Source organism: Nanorana parkeri, unplaced genomic scaffold, assembly GCF_000935625.1.
Source record: "Nanorana parkeri isolate BGI_ZX_2015 unplaced genomic scaffold, ASM93562v1 scaffold560, whole genome shotgun sequence".
NCBI lineage: Eukaryota > Metazoa > Chordata > Amphibia > Anura > Dicroglossidae > Nanorana > Nanorana parkeri.
The window spans coordinates 698,564-715,719 of NW_017306828.1; the positions used below are offsets into that span (position 1 = coordinate 698,564).

The 17,156-nt window shown below is 41.8% G+C and overlaps 1 protein-coding gene across 2 annotated transcripts in view; it reads right to left on the minus strand.

The window, feature by feature from the left end:
• The window catches only part of LOC108791575 (voltage-dependent L-type calcium channel subunit alpha-1C-like), a 338,499-nt gene that overhangs the window by 19,573 nt on the left and 301,770 nt on the right, over window positions 1-17,156 (minus strand). For both annotated transcript variants that reach the window (XM_018562093.1, XM_018562095.1), the window contains 7 exons: window positions 10,407-10,436; window positions 5,932-6,060; window positions 5,345-5,410; window positions 4,314-4,405; window positions 3,755-3,917; window positions 2,114-2,241; window positions 122-218 (listed from right to left, as the gene is read on the minus strand). In XM_018562093.1, the coding sequence (XP_018417595.1) occupies window positions 122-218; window positions 2,114-2,241; window positions 3,755-3,917; window positions 4,314-4,405; window positions 5,345-5,410; window positions 5,932-6,060; window positions 10,407-10,436 (705 nt within the window). The remainder of the gene's footprint in view (window positions 1-121; window positions 219-2,113; window positions 2,242-3,754; window positions 3,918-4,313; window positions 4,406-5,344; window positions 5,411-5,931; window positions 6,061-10,406; window positions 10,437-17,156) is intronic.

The following is a 17,156-nucleotide window of genomic DNA, read 5'->3' on the forward strand; positions in this document are numbered from 1 at the left end:
CACCCCAATGTTCTACGCAGCCAATTGGAGAAACAAAAAATCCCACATGACTGCACTGGTGCTTGGCCCACTGATGACCCATTACTGTTATAATAGTTCCTGCCTTGAGTCATTAGATTACCTTACACGCCACACGGTGTGGGCACAGCTTTCCAAAACCCAGAGGGGGCTGTATTCGTCGTAGAAGGGTCACTACATCGAGGTGCTTGATGCGCCCCCTAGGGACAACGGAGGGCATTACAAAGTTAGCATTTAGATGAGGCACAAATGATCTTATGTTACGAAGAAGATAATCTGCATCACAAGCTGTGGTTGTGTTTTAGGAATCACAGCAGGAATCTGTCAGTTTTTTTAAACTGTTCCCTTTTTTTTTTTTTCCCTCAGGTTGCAGTGCTCTTGTTAGGGGGAGGGGTTAATTGAGCTCAGGTGTCTCTCATTGAGCAGGTGTATTATAAACTAGTGCATCACTCATTTTGAGCTTGCTCACACAGGGCTTGGCGAACAAATTGCCTGGTAGCTAAGTGGCGTAAAAAATTGGGATTTGAACTGTTTGGGATATATTGAGTGCTTGATTTTTTGAATACTTGTTGTCTCCCTTCCTTTTTAGACCCTTTTTTAGTATTTAAAAACTCTTTTTAATTTTGAATGCTTTTAAAAAAAAATTATTTATTCAAGTTTAAAGTGCACAACAGTCCAACATAGAACCAGAACAGAACAGATTTTGAATGTTTTACACAGTATTTCACTTTGTGTATGGGTGCATGGTGCACGCTGCACCTAGTAGTGTCATGGTTATATGACCCATAATTCACAGCTGCAGCAGGATATGTGCTTCATTGCTGGGTTAAGGTCATGTGACCTGAACTGAAACAATACAGGGTCTCCTTGCAGCAGGTATGTTTATCATTCTCTCTTGAATACACCTACCCATCCACACCCACCTAACCAGTTAGTAAGCTTTACTGCATAGTGCATAGTCATACCATCATCTGCTTCTACTCTGTAAATATTGAGACAGGCATGCGTTTTTGCAGTTTTTGTGCTGTAATAAGAAACATTGTATCCCCGACATTCCTGATATGACACTCTAAGTATAGGGCACCGCCTGGGATGGTCCATAACAGGGTATGCACTATGCAGTAGAAGAAATGTTGATTGCAGCGTCAGATATATCAGAGTGCCTTCATCGGGGTGACATAGTGACAGGACCCTGCGTGGCCCCGAAACTTTGGCATTCTGATATATGTGATGCTATATATCAATACATGAATACTACGATTTGAAACTATATCTTTGGAGTGCTGGTGATCTTCTACCTTTTGCACACAGTTCACTGAGGGTTTTTTTTTACAAGTTAGGGGTTTTCCTTTAAAGCCCAACTCCAGGCATGAGACAAAAAAAAAAAACCTCTTGCGTTGTGGCACCTGCACTGCAAGGGTTAAATGCTTGTTCAGTCTAGGGGTACAGGAATAAGGTGTAATACTTACCTTGCTCCTTGCTTCAGCAGGCTTTCTCCATCCCTGCAACCATTCCCGTGAAACCTCCTCACTAAGGCACTCCAAGCCGTGGTTTCACACTCACCTCCTCCGTGTAATACTAACAGCCCTGCATTTTACATGATGATGCCAAGTTAGAGCCCACAGCCAGGAGCGCCAAAGAGAAGAGGAGAGTGCTGCTGGAGCCTGATGAAGCAGGGGGTAAGGTAATTAATATCTGTACCCCCTAGCCATACAAGCATTGAACCCTTGCAATGTGGGAAGGGGGCCCACAACAGGGTTTTTCTTGCCTGGAGTTGGACTTTAATAATAGCTGTGCACTCTTCTTCACGCACATTTAAAAATGCTAACAGCAGTTAGCTCAAAAACATGAAATCACATTGTGATTTTAGCACTCTATGGCATACGTTCAGACATTGGAATGTGCACCCTATAGTAAACCTCACTCGTTGGTAAATTCTGCACACATATGTTGCAGGCTGTGCGCTACCCCTTAGGATAGGATTAGCTTGACCTCACAAGGTCAATGCGTGAACATGATTGCATATGTCTCGGAGATCTCAGCCACTATATATTAGAGGGCACTGTCACAACATCACATCAGTTCCTTTCCTTACTTGGCCTCTGGATCGTACTCTGCCCAGATTCGCTTGAATTCATCCAAATGATGAGGGCCCAATATGGACCAATCTCGCGTCAGATAGTCAAAATTATCCATAATGACCGCGACAAACAAATTGATGATCTGTAGAGAGAGATGTAGAACAACACCAATAATACTCCAGAAATTACAGACTTACATAAGAACTACATATTTCCTAAGCAACCAACAAGATTTTTCTTTTTTTAATTTCTCTGTCAGGTTTACATTTTATTATGGGTCCCTACTGGGCAGATTTCCCCCAACTTTCTGCTCATCTGGACAGGAAACGAGGAGAGATCTCCAATTCAGACACAAACAACTATAAAAACACTTCTGTTGAATAAAATATGGAAGGTTTAGGACCTCTGTCCAGGTTTTTATTGCCGTTCTTTAATGGACTAAAAGTGAGCCTAGAGGTTATGGCCTAGAAAGATTGGCTTGAGACTAGATCATTGAGAATAAGCCTTGATGATTTAGTCACATTCTCAGTTCCAAGATGACAAATTAGTTGAGAACACTAGGAACTAACCTAGAAGATTGGGGATGAACCTAGAGAATTGGAAATATACCTAGAGGATTGGGAATGAGACTAGAGGATAGAGGATAATGGATGGGTCTAGAGGATTGGGGATGAGTCAAGAGGATTGGGGATGAGTCTAGAGGATTGGGGATGAGTCTAGAGGATTGGGGATGAGTCTAGAGGATGAGTCCAGAGGATTAGGGATGAGTCTAGAGGATTGGGGATGAGTCTAGAGGATTAGGGATACATCTAGAGGATTAGGGATGAGTCTAGAGGATTGGGGATGAGTCTATAGGATTGGGGATGAATCTAGAGGATTGGGGATGAATCTAGAGGATTGGGGATGAGTCTAGTGGATTGGGGATGAGTCTAGTGGATTGGGGATGAGTCTATAGGATTGAGAACGAGTCTAGAAGATTGGGCATGAATCTAGAGGTTTCGGGATAAACTTAGAAAATTGGAAAGTAACCTAGAGGATTGGGGATGAGTCTAGAGGATAGGGAATGAGTCTAGAGGTTTGAGCATGAGTCTAGAGGGTTGGGAATGAGTCTAGAGGATTGAAAATTAACCTGGAGGATTGAGAACATGTCTAAAGAATATAGAATGAACCTGGAGTATTGTGTATGAGTCTAGAGCAATGGAGATGAGACTAGAGGACTGGGAATTAACCAAGAGGATTAGGAACTGACCTAGACACTTGAGGATGAACCTAAAGGATTGGTGATGAACCTAGAGGATTGGGAATAAGGATGGATGACTCTGAATATACTCAGAGTGAACCTAGAGGATTCCGGAATGAGTCTAGAGGACTAAAAATAAACCTAGAGTATTGAGGATGAACATAAAGGCTTGGGAATTAACCTTGAGGATTGGGAATTAACCTAGAGGATTGGGCATTTATTTAGAGGATTGAGGATAAACTAAGAGTATTGAAATGAGCCAACAGTGAAGCTAGAGGATTGAGCCTAGAAATCTGAAAAGGAACCAAGAGAGGTGAGAATATAAAGACATAATTTACAAGACAAGAAGATTATGAACATGCATATCAATTTCAAAACATTCCAAAACAATATCTTGTGCAGAGCAACCACTCACCAAGAAAGCGCAGAGCATGTAGAAGCTGATAAAGTAAAAGACAGCGAAGCTGCTGCCACAGGAGAAGTCCTCCATGATGGGGGGATCTTCAGAATCCGGCTCACACATCTTGTTGGGGAGACAAGCCAACATGATTTCCTGCCATGCTTCTCCGGTAGCACATCTGCCAGAAGAATGCCATCAGCCAGGAACCAGAACAAGGACACAAATGCAATGTAATTGTGTTGTATTTGACAATATTCTATTTGAAGAAAGAAGTCTTAAAGGAATGCTACAAAGCAGCCAACACAAACAAAACGCTGATTACTTTGCTAGGCAATTGACACTCTCAGTAACACTGATGAGTATTTCCATCTGCCATGCACAAAGGGAATAAAGAAGGATCTATTCACACAGTCAGTACAGTAAGTGGTCAGTTATACCTTGACTTTTTAAACATCTCTTTAATACAGATATGACCAAATCTCCTTAAGAAGATTTTAATGACGTTCTAAAACACCTGACACTATGAATGAAACATTCTGGAACCACCATTTTTTTCATCTGCAACACCATTCACCTGAAGAGCAGCAGAACAGCTTGAGGGAAGGTCTGAAAATTATTGTTTCTGTTAATATCCGTTGTGTCGTTTAGAGCAATTTTCCCAAAAACCTGCAGAGGAACAAAAATGCAAATCTTAAGATGTCTGCAATACTGGGGATAGAATTTAGAAACTGCATTCATTAGTCAAAATGTTTATTGATGAGCACGCCCAGGACAACTGCAAAATAAACATTAACTGTTAGGAGAAAAATGAAACTGTATAGAGGCAAATCAAGAGAAGAGAGGCAGACAGAGAGAGAGAAGGGGGATAGAGAGGCAGAAAGGGAGGGAAGAGAAAAAGGGAGAGAGAGACATAGGGAAAGACGACAGGGAGAGAGAGAGGCTTGTTGGGAAGGATCAATGTGGACTGTTTGGAGTTTAAATTATACTCTTCTAATATAAGTTATTAAAGATGAAAGCTTTTGCAAATTACATGTTAGGTTTGTTTTTCAGGCATAATACAGTTGTTATGAAAGCTCGCTTCTTTAATAACTTATGTAATAACAGGTATCTCCAAAACTCCAAACTTTCCACATCAGCTTTGGCTAACGTGGCACAAGACTCTAACACTGCTTGTGAGGAAGCAAAACACACAGAGGGGAAAAAAAGAGAGATACATTAATACACATAGAAAAAAAGGAAGAAAAAGAGAGAGACAGAGAAAGAGGGGAGGGAGAAAGAAAGAAAGGAAAGAAAGAAAGAGAAAAGAAAGAAAAAAGAAAGAGAAAAGAAATAAAAGAAGAAAAAGAAAGAATATAAGAGCAAAAAGAAATAGAAAAAAAAGAAAGAATAAAAGAGAGAAACGGAAAGAGAGAAAGAGAAAAAAGAAAAGAAAGGAAAAAAAGAAGAGAGAAAGAAAGAAAAAAAGAGAGAAAGAAGGAAAAGGAGAGAAAAATAAAGAGATAAAGAGAAAAAGGAAAAGAAAGAGAAAAGAAAGAACGAAAGGAAGAATTATATTATAAAGAGTTAGGCCCCAACTCAGTTGTTTTGCAAAATAAAAGTTCTTACTTGCATTCCAATCACAGCATAGATGAAAAACAGCATTACAATGAGAAGAGCCACATAGGGGAGAGCCTGCAGAAAACCAGAATATAGATCAGTAAGGAAATGGTCTGCAAGAATTCAGCTACTGTATTAGAACAGTCCTTGTAGTGTAACCTACTTATTGCCCCTTTTCCATTCTAATATAATCCCCAGGAGTGACACAAGGGTGAAATGTGAACTTACCCCAACCAGAGGGAGCTGTGCTGACTGGATAGCCTGCATTCCTACCTGGCAGGTGCCTCATAATAATATTTGGTGGTAAGAAGGCAGATAGTCTGACCTGCTAATTACTAGGGCCAGGCCACGCTATTCTCACATTTTGTGACCTGAAGGTAGTCTGTGATCCATGCTCTTGGAAAAGCACAACCAGGTCCCCTGATCATTATATTCCCATGTATATGATATATTCCCTAGAGCAGTGGTTCTCAACTCGTGGGTCGCGACCCAAAAGTGGGTCGCGACACCCTAAACATGAAGTGCTGCTGACTGTGTCATGCAATCATATCTGTACCTAGGAGCGGTAGTGTCTTAGCGCAGGCGCGTTGCGTTACCTGGAAAGACTTGATGAAGGTCCAGAGCAGGGTGCGGATTCCCTCTCCTCGGCTGAGAAGCTTCACCAGACGCATGACTCGAAAGAGCCTGAAGAATGTGATGGAGATTCTGGAGTTCTCCTCACCCTGCTAGAACATACAGCGGACACGGGTTATAGCGCACACCGCAGCAGGCAATGAGGACACCCACATTGTGAGAGAAGGCGCTGCCTGTTATACTATCCTTCTTGCCCTGTCCAAAATCTGAGGTCCAGGCTTACCAACAACCTCAGACCCTAACTATATTGCAGCCTGAAATATAACAAAAACCAGCAACTCTGTATACTACAAATATATTCTAAAAGCTACCAATTCTCTGGGAACCAAAACCATCACTGAGGATATCTCAGGCCTCACAGTGTTTATTTCTGCATAGTTATCCAGCCAATAAAACACTTCCCTGACAGAATATTGAGCTTGCTGAATGTGAATATGATATGAAAATGTTTTTCATTCCCTGAAGAACCTTAAACAACCCCTATGTCTCAACCTCATCTAAAATACAAAACTCTTAGGCTGCTGCTTTTGCTGACTTATTTTTGATAGTGCACGTTCCTGGAACTAGCAAGTCTCTGACCTGGAACTAGCATCTGCAAGTCAGTGATGGTAATTTTTTTTATTCTTAGCAGGCTATGAAGTTTCCATTGCTGACTTGTCTAAGTATTGCCAACCTACCTCTGGTCGATCAAGAGATCCTGGGCCAATGATGTCACCCAAGTCTTCAACTATCCATGGCAGTGCTAATCTACAGGAGACCAGAATGCACTGGGATTAGGGAGCAGTTGGCAATACTGTAGATCTCCAACCGCAATATGGAGGGAGAAATAAAATAAAAATACTTGTTTCATTTTTTATTAATGTTGACCTGAGGGGCAGCCATTTTTTGCATTGTTATTTTGCTTGTTCTTAGGCATATCACTGAGGAAGAAGGGGTAGCGTGCCTCGGTGAGGTACCTAGGACCTAGACAAGTGATAAGCTGAAGGCTACTGAAAAATGGCTGACAAAATGGCTACACTATGTACAAAAGACAGGTCCTCTTTGTTCGCCTATCTCTGCTTCCTAATCTCTCCCCTATTGTATCTGCTAAGCTTGTACTCTTTGGAACATGGGACTAAAACTAAATCTAAAGTTTAAACAACAATTAAAAATGCTAATATTTTCCTAAATTCACTATAAAAATACTAAGTCTGGGTATTCATGTAACCCTAATCCCCTTCCTCTACCCCAACACAGAACTGCTGCAAAGAAAAAAAACAACAAAACATCAAAAACAGAGGACAGAACCGCTGAGTTTTTTTGCTGACGACGTGCCAGGCTGTTAACCCCTTGCACTCCAGAAAATGCCAGGCAGCGCTGGACAGTTATGAATAATTAGATGTCTCGTGAGCTACAGCGTGGCTGCTTACCGCCATTTGTCTCAATTATCTAAACATCTTTTCAGAGACATGGAGGTGGCCAACCAGGACTGCTACTTAAATTGTTATAAACTCCCCAAAGTCTGGCCTGGTTCATGCAAATTGATTTGATTTACTTTGATATAAAATGATCCATAAAGATCTGTTGGGGATTTAAAGTGGACCTAATAAACCAATAATATCAGTCTTGCTGGGATCGATAAATAACTGGTAAAAGAAGAATGAATTATTTACCCATCTTGGAGAAAATGCTGCTCCAGGCTCCCTCCGGTGCAGATCACGTGTCTTAGGGCCAAGGCATGTGGTCATGTGATCTCATGTGAAGGAGGAGCAGATTTTATATTACCTAATCTTCCCCTGCAGATAAGATTGTTACCATGATTCATGTTAACATTTGAGTGTCAGTCCGAATTACGATGAGCACAGCTTCTCTCTTTTTTTTTTTGTTTGCAAAAAATTTAAAATGAAAATTCAATTCAATTAAATTAAAATTAAGAAAAAGTTTTAGATTTTTCTTGAATCTTCATTCAGTTGTTAATCTAATGTTTTGTTTTCAGCTTTATAGTGAGCTATCCTTCGCCTGTAACAATGGAAAACTCTTTTGCAATAAACATGCTATTAAAGTTTATCTAAATACACTTTATTTTAGTTTAAAATGGGAGTGCAGAAGGGTTAGACCCCTGTGAGTTTTTTTATTGCTATACTAAAGAAAAATAATAATACGTACCGTATTTGCCGGCGTATAAGACGGGGTTTGAGACCCAAAAAAATCGCCCGAAAATCGGGGGTCGTCTTATACGCCGGGTATACTTCGGTATACTGTATGTAGCTTCGGCTACATACAGTATACCGCGCTGAAATATTATTTGTAAAAACTGTCACATGACAATAAACAGAAATGTATCAGTACTTGTATCTTTGACTACTTGGGCAAGTATCAGTACTTGTACTCGCAAAACTGGTATCTGTGCATCCCTTTATTTATATTTATAAAAACAAAACCATACATTAAAACAGAGAAGTACAAATCCCAGGAACTCCGTGTGCTCCTTACAAATAACAGCTGCCTCCTAACCTGTGAGTTTTTCTCTAGTCTAGTCTTGGAGCTGGAAAAGTATCTGTACTTGTACAGAGTACGGTACTTGGTATCTGAACATCCCTAATATATATGTATGAATAGAAATGGCACCACAGGCCTTATTTATTTTCTTTCCCTCGGTATAACTATTGTAAGTAGGCTAGATCCTACTGCAAAACCCTGATTTGGTTATTTGATGTTAATTACATGATTTTTTTTTTCTTGCAAATACATAAAGGTGTTTATTGATCACTGTGAAAAGGTTTTTGATGCCTGTGTCCCTGCTGGGGAGATTTAACCTCTCCATTTGTCCTGGTGGCCATCGCCACCAAGACAGAAAGTTAGGGATGTGCAGATACCAAGTACCGTACTCGGTACAAGTACAGATACTTTTCCAGCTCCAGCACTAGACTAGAGAAAAATTAAAAAGTTAGGAGGCAGCTGTCATTTGTAAGAAGCATATGGAGCTCCTGGGATTTGTACATCTCTGTTTTAATGCATTATATATTTTTTTATAAATATATATAAGTGGTGCACTGATACCATTTTTCCAAGTACAAGTACTGATACATTTTTGTTTAGTGTCATGTGACAGTTTTTGTAAAACAATACAGACTAATGATTTCAGGACAGCGGTGGAGCGCCAGAGCCAGGTCCCAGCTGCAACCGCGGTAGTTCTCATAAAAATGCCAAGTATCTGCACTGGTATCTGGACATCCCTACAGAAAGTGAAGGAAAATCCAAAAATGAAGGGAAATTTCCCCAATGGGGCTCAGACAGGGTTTTCAACCATTCCCTACTCAATCAAAAGCTAACAAGAATTTGGCTTTAGACACAATTTTATTTATTTTAAATTTTACTGAGACGTGTGTAATTCAGTGTATATATTTTAGCAGAATTTTTGCACAAATCTATTTCCTTCTGTGAAGGTAAATACATTGAATATCAGAAGAAGATTAGGCCATGGTTAATGCTTCGAAGTTGACAACATATGCAAAAAATTGGCTCAAAATACAAAATGGAGACCTTTACCTTTTAGGGGTGACAGGACCACTTTAATATCTAAAACTATCACAAAGTTTAGATATGCTTGGTACAATGTGTGTCAACTATTTGAATATGCAGTGGGAGAAGGCACTATTTATCTTTTTTGGTGTACTCTAATTTAGCTTGAAAAATTTGCATTCAAAGTGACTGAGGGACAAAGCCCCTTGTCAACTGTCCACTATTTAAAACCTGTGGATTGTGGTCAACTCATGTGGTTCATGGTACCGATGGCCCTATTCTCTGAATGGCTCTGGAGCCTTATAAAGAATATTTCTTGATCCTGAGCATTTGTCCCCTGCACTTCTCAAAGGAGGACGCACAGCAGAGACATGTAACAATATGCTGCGGTTCTGCCTGGAAATCCCTGTAAAATCCTGCTTTTGTGCATTATAAAAAACCCGATAGAATGTAAACTGAGTGGATTTTTTGACTAGTGCAAATGAAATGTTTTCTGGACAGGTTTCTATAGACATTTGAAAGGTCAGAATCATGGTTTGTGAGGAAATCCAATTAGACAGTTCAATATGAACTCTTCTTCTGGAGCATTAAACAATGGCTGCCTTTTGTCCGCAACAAAAACTCCGCCGGTTCTGTCCTCTCCTGGTTAATCTGGCGTAAAGTTTAGCCAACTTTCGTTTTGACTGCCAGACTTGCCCAAGCGGAGGAAGAGTCCAAGAGAAAGCTTACAGGGTACAGAAATTAATACACAATAAACCACACAAGATCACATTTCAAGAGACACAAGTACAACATGGCGGCCAGAGGGCATGCACAGAGACTGGACAAGGATCTGAGATAGAAAAGCCCTGAGGGGGGGGCACACAGCTGTGACACGTGTGTCAAAGAAGAAAATAAAAGTGGGAGGCACAGTGCTCTGAACAGATCTTGGTCTTACCATATTGTGGCATTGAGAGTGTTCACCTGTCTTTAAAGAAAGGCAGACAGAGGTAAGATGTAATACCGGCTATATCCACACGGGGGCACAGTACAGCAATATGATTAACAATGAGGTGGGGTGGGGGGTAGCGGGAGAAGAGAGGAGGAGGTAGATAGAAGAGGACAGGAGCAAATTTGGGACAAAATACAACCAAACTGTTAACCCTGTACAATCCTGGAGTTTGGATCTCTATAAAAACTGTGACAAACGGCAACTACAACACCCATTGTCCATACTGGCTTCATGGACTTGTGATGACTGTGGTTTAATTCTGCTGCCAAAAGAAGAAGGGGAAGAATTTAGCCTTTGTCTGTTGATGATCTATACATCCCGATGAACTTGTTTTCTAAAAAACTGAAGGACTTGTTAAAAGGTGGCCAATCAACTTGCTACGAGGTGCCCAGCCAACCTTCTACAAGGTGGCCAATTAGCTTGCTATGAGGTGCCCAGCCAACTTACTACAAGGTAGTCAATTACCATGCTACAAAGTGGCTGATTAACTTGCTTTGAGGTGCCCAGCCAACTTACTAAAATGTGGATAATTAACTTGCCATGAGGTGCCCAGACAACTTTCTACAAGGTTGCCAATGAATTTGCTACGAAGTGGCCAATGAACTTGCTATGAGGTGCCCAGCCAACTTTCTACAAGGTTGCCAATGAACTTGCTACAAAGTGGCCACTTAACTTGCTATGAGGTACCCAGCCAAATTACTAAAATGTGGACAACTAACTTGCTATGGGGTGCCCTGCCAACTTTCTACAAAGTGGCCATTTAACTTGCTATGTGGTGCCTAGCCAACTTTCTACAAGGTGGCAAATGAACTTGCTACTAAGTGACCAATGAACTTGCTACTAAGTGTTCAATGAACTTGCTATGAGGTGACCAGCCAACTTACTACAAGGTGGCCAATGAACTTGCTATGAGGTGCCCAGCCAACTTACTATGTAGTGGTCAATCTACTTGTTATTATGTGGCCAGTCAACTTGCTACAATGTGGCCAGAAGAGAACAGAGAGGTGCTTTGTTTAGGAAAAGCCATATCTTAGGCTAGGAGACCACGGGCAATTTTGTAGCGGCGTGGCCGAACTTCTGAAATCACTGCTGATTGATCGCTAAGAGTAGCAATAGATCACTCTACAGAAGGAACAAATGGCTTCCTATGGAATGAGGCACACAAGTAGAATGTAGTAGCGATGACGCTAGTAAAGACCTCACAATGTGATGTGTGAGATTAAAGCGCCTCTGCATCTTCCAAAAAAACTATAGAAGATGTCTGCAAATACCTCCCTAGCAGTCCAAACTCCGCTGTCTTCAAATGCTCATGCCTCTGGCAGATGGAATAATAAGAGCTACTACTTGCTGCTTGTGTACCCCACTCCAAAGGGAGCCATTTGTACCATAACTGTAACATTGAATGCTACTCTTAGGACTTCTATGAGAATAGAATTAGGGCAGGTGGTCACAGTGGTCACCCTGATTCTAACCTCAGTACCCCAAGAGTCCCTGACCTCTAATAAATATGAAGGACTGGAGTTTAACCCTTCGTGACTTCATTGGCTGCCTTCCTGTTCAGGGTCAGTAACCCACTAGTGATTGATGTCAGGAAGACTAGGTCAGTGTCTGCTTTTTAAAACAAGCTAGCTGTCATATTTCTATGCTCACAGGTTCCCTTTAAGGATCTCTTTTTTTAGCACCTTTTAGAGGAAGGAGGGAGGCCGACCTATAGCTCTCCTTCTGCTGAAGCACCAGAAGTCCCAGCATGCCCTGGGGCTAGAAGCTCCCCATCCTAAAAGCCACAGAGTAAAGCTGGCCATACATTGTTCAAATTTTGGCCAAGGACTGTAGCTTTTTGTCTAAGGAGCCGGTCTGAAAATTATTTGCTGACCAGTGACTTCAGCCAATCAGCTGCAGTCACTGGCAGCGCCACACCCGCTGCTGTCAGTATACAACAATAACCCAGCAGGAAGGGGGGGGGGGGGGGCACAAGGGGGGGGGGGGGGGGGGTGCTAAATGGTGTGGATGGGGAAATAGAGTGTTTTTGCCCTTTGCTGGCTGAGCAAAAATTAAAACTTTGACTTGTCATGAAAGGGATCAACCTCTACCTGAGATACACATGGAGGCTGATATTTCTGACCCCCTTCTGAAAATGCTAATCACCTGCCTGTCTCTGGAGTCCCCTGTTTCTGAGACATTGACCCGGAGCAATAATGGAGTCAGTGAAGTCCCCTGACACACCTAACCTCTGAAATCTCTGAAAATGGAGGATCAGCCAAGAAAAACATTTCGGGTTTATATATTGATAGTCATTAGAATTGTTTAAATTGCAATTTTAAGATAACATAACCAATGAATAACTACGTTTCCAATAAATGTCACTTTTAATATGAATTCCTACATGTGGGTACCCTGCAACTTCTCCTAACACATCGATCACATTTCTTTGTATTCCTGTGCTCTTCAGGCATGTCTCTCTATTCTCCAGGCTTATTTTAGTTGTGCTGCCGGGATAGGGCAGAGAGAATCACCTGCAGAAAGTCCAGCACAGCTGAGTCCAGGACATAGGGGAAATCAGCACAATCAGGTCAATTATAAAAAATGAATAAAGCAAATCGAAACCCAAAAATTTGAGTTGCCAACTGATCAGGAATAGAGGGGAAATCTTCCAATGGGGAGATTGTTTTGTATTTCCCTTACTCTGTTGTCTGTACAGAACATGAAGTAAAAGGAAATCTCCCCAATGGGACACAGAAAAGGAAAACAACAGGAGACTTGGAGTGGGCAGCGGTGAGGTAAAATCATATGGACATGTGTCCCTCTTTAAAGGTCACGTCCACCCAGAACTCATAATTTACCATTGTGTGGTTGCTGGCGTGCTAAGAGACATTCTGATTTAGATATCTTGGGAACCCCAGTAGTGAGAAATTCACATGATGTGTGCTGACTCCTTCCATCTGATTTTACAGATCCATCCACCACAACCATTACAGAGCCAAATGACTGTGTGACAGTTGCTCCATGGACTGGGGAACACACAACCATTGTCCAGTTCATTATGGCCTTATGGGAGGAGCAGAGACATAAACTACTGCAGGGAACTCTCACCATTGTGGGAGGGGCAGAGACACAAACTACTGGGGGGAAATCTCATCATTGTGGGAGGGGCAGCGACACAAACTACTTGGGGGGATATTTCCATTGTAGGAGGGGCAGATACACAAACTACTGTAAGAAAATCTCACCATTGTGGGAGGGGCAGAGACACAAACTACTGTAGGGAAATCTCACCATTGTGGGAGGGGCAGAGACACAAACTACTGCAGAGAAATCTCACCATTGTGGGAGGGGCAGAGACACACACCACTGCAGAGAAATCTCACCATTGTGGGAGGGGCAGAGACACAAACTACTGCAGAGAAATCTCACCATTGTGGGAGGGGCAGAGACACAAACTACTGCAGGGGAATCTCATCATTGTGGGAGGGGCAGAGACACAAACTACTGCAGGGGAATCTCATCATTTGGGGAGGGGCAGAAACACAAACTGCTATGGAGAATGCTCACCACTGAAGTCCCAGAAACAAACAAGAATTTGGCAGATGACTCAACCCACTAAAAAACACACAACATTGAAGAATCAGATTTGGGTGGACTTTCCCATTGAATTTCGATTTGCTTTAGGTGAACCTGCTTTAGCTATGACCAAACCTAAACAGCACACACAAGCAGAGACAGTACTCTTTAAATGCCTCCACCGGGGTGACCCGTGTAGTACAGAAGAAGGGGGATAGAGAAGGGCAGGGAGAAGGGGTGAGGGTGAGACAGGAAGTGGATTATTCTAGTTAACTTTTCAGCGTTGTCACATCTCATGTGATAGAGAGGTGACAACACACAGCTAAAAGTATTCGCCTTCAGTATCCACCTATGATTTAAAGGGCTGCTAAATTTTGAATCACAATCTGGTTTCTGTAAAAGAGGTTTTAATAACATTCACAGATGAGTGTGAAAAGGGTTCAGAAGATTATCAGGACTGACCTGAGTGTGTGTGTGTGGGGGGATAATTTTCTGCACCCAACTGACTTCCTGTATATACTAATTTGTAAAGTAAACCTTCCGTGAGATAATATGGAGGCTGCCAATACTGACCTTTTCTATGGCTTCAGTACTCTCAGAGCCACTGACCCACAACAAGTTCAGAGACATCCCACTTTCCAATCGGAATGCTTGTTTCCGGTCAGTGAATTGGAAGGAATTGTACCCAGAGACAGCAGGGCAACTCATATCCTTAGACAAAGATCAGCAATGACAACCACAATATTACCTACAGTCAAAGCCTCCACTTGACGATTGGTGCCTTCTATTTGGAAAAAGAACTAGTAGGGAGCGCTTGGGAGCCCCAATTGTGAAAATTCCACATTTTAACAAAATTAATTCCTGAGGCAGGAGACCCACCGCATACCACACCACAGTACCGGGCCTCAACCATTGCACTGTGGGGCGGGGTTATGGGGGGTGTGTGGGTTTGGAGGGTACCCTGCTTTGAAAAAAATTGACCAATCAAAGCACGATGTGACATCTAGAAAGCAGTGAATGTGACATTCATCAAATAGTCACTGCAGGTGTTTTAAATGACAGTGATTGATTCACTGCAGTTCGCTGCATTATGAATATGCTCCCAGTCTAAAGGTGCCCATACACTGCTCGATTCTCGTACGAGAATCGAGCAGTGTGAACTAAGACGTGCGACCGTTTCTACTGTACGGTCGCACGTCTTTTGTCGAGCCAACAAGCTTGAAAACCAGCCGAGAATCGTACGATTCTCGGCTGGTTTTCAAGCTTGTTGGCTCGACAAAAGACGTGCGACCGTACAGTAGAAACGGTCGCACGTCTTAGTTCACACTGCTCGATTCTCGTACGAGAATCGAGCAGTGTGAACTAAGACGTGCGACCGTTTCTACTGTACGGTCGCACGTCTTTTGTCGAGCCAACAAGCTTGAAAACCAGCCGAGAATCGTACGATTCTCGGCTGGTTTTCAAGCTTGTTGGCTCGACAAAAGACGTGCGACCGTACAGTAGAAACGGTCGCACGTCTTAGTTCACACTGCTCGATTCTCGTACGAGAATCGAGCAGTGTATGGGCACCTTTAAATTGTATTACAGCCAAAGCTTCCTTTTTTTTTAACTTTGTATGGAGTGGGGAAGGATTAGAACCCCTGTTGGGATTTTACTGCTATTTGGGGCTCCGTACGTGAGATTTCCCTTAATTTCCTGTCCTGGAGATAACAGTTTCACTGAACAGGAAGTGAGGGAAATTTCCAACAATAACACTTCCCATCTGGTGGAACTGTTGTCAGAAGGACAGGAAGTCAGGGTTAGTTCTCCAGATAGCCGGATAAATAGGTCAGGGGTTCTAATCCTTCACCAATCCATCCAAAACTGAGAAAAAAAGCTAGGGGAGGGGGCATACGAAGATAGTTCTAATTTTTAAAGGGAGTAACATGCTAGCTTTAAAATTCCTTGAGCCTACAATTGCTACACATCCCTTTATCTACCTCATTTTAGTATAGTTTGGGCGTTTTTATCTATATATTAGTAAGTCTGTTTTATGCTCCTTGGTCTTTTTAGGTGATATTTACAGGAATTCAAACAGATTTAAAGGCAATTTTAAAACTCTAGTTTGAAGCTGAGTGTTTACAGATGATGCCAGCTTGTCCTTTATATCAGATTGTGGCAGCCATTTTTTTTTTAGCAACTTAGGACCCGAGAATTGGGGGCCGATAGCAAACCACATAACTGCGCTTACCCAGGAAATAAATATATACAGTTTATACAATATACTATATATTTATACACAGTATATACTATATACAATTTATATCTTGGGCTGCTATAAAAAGGCCCGTCCGTGGGGGCGGTAACCCCCTGTAACCCTGAACTAGTGGGCTGGCGAAGGGTAGGGGAGAAAAAAGGGGAGCCCTGTAGAAAAGGAAACGGTTAATCATGCTAGGTGACAGATAAACAGAACAGAGCCACAACTGTATAGCAGGAGCTGGCTGGGGCCCCTGGGGGCAGGGACACAGACGGAGATCAGTGCAATGCTATAAACATAACCATAAAAATGGAGAGCAGCTCAATGCTGAAGGTGGCCTTGTTACTGAACTTATTAACATGTGATTAGACAGGTCAGAGCCTAGAATGGCCTCTGCAGGTTGGGGTCCTGGGGTAAATTAGCTGCCACTTTTGGGCAAACAATTTTGTAATGTAAAAGAGAAAATCAGTTTACTGATATCTATCTATCTCATATCTATCTATCTATCTCATATCTATCCCATATCTATCTATCCCATATCTATCTATCTATCTATCTATCTATCTGTCTAATATCTATCTATCTATCTAATATCTATCTATCTATCTAATATCTATCTATCTATCTATCTATCTATCTATCTATCTATCTATCTATCTATCTATCTATCACAGAGGATACAATCTTTCCCCACTACATCTAAATCTCCAAATCTGAAGTTTTTTTGGCTCTTAACTTTAATGTCCCTGCACGTCTTCATTTTGTACAGCATTTCGGAGGATTTTGGCTCCGCATCACTTAATAACATTGATAATAAAACGTCATCAGAATCGTTATGATCTTATTAAAATTCCATCTCTAGTCACAGGGGATCAGCGTAGGCCAATATTAATCACTTCTTA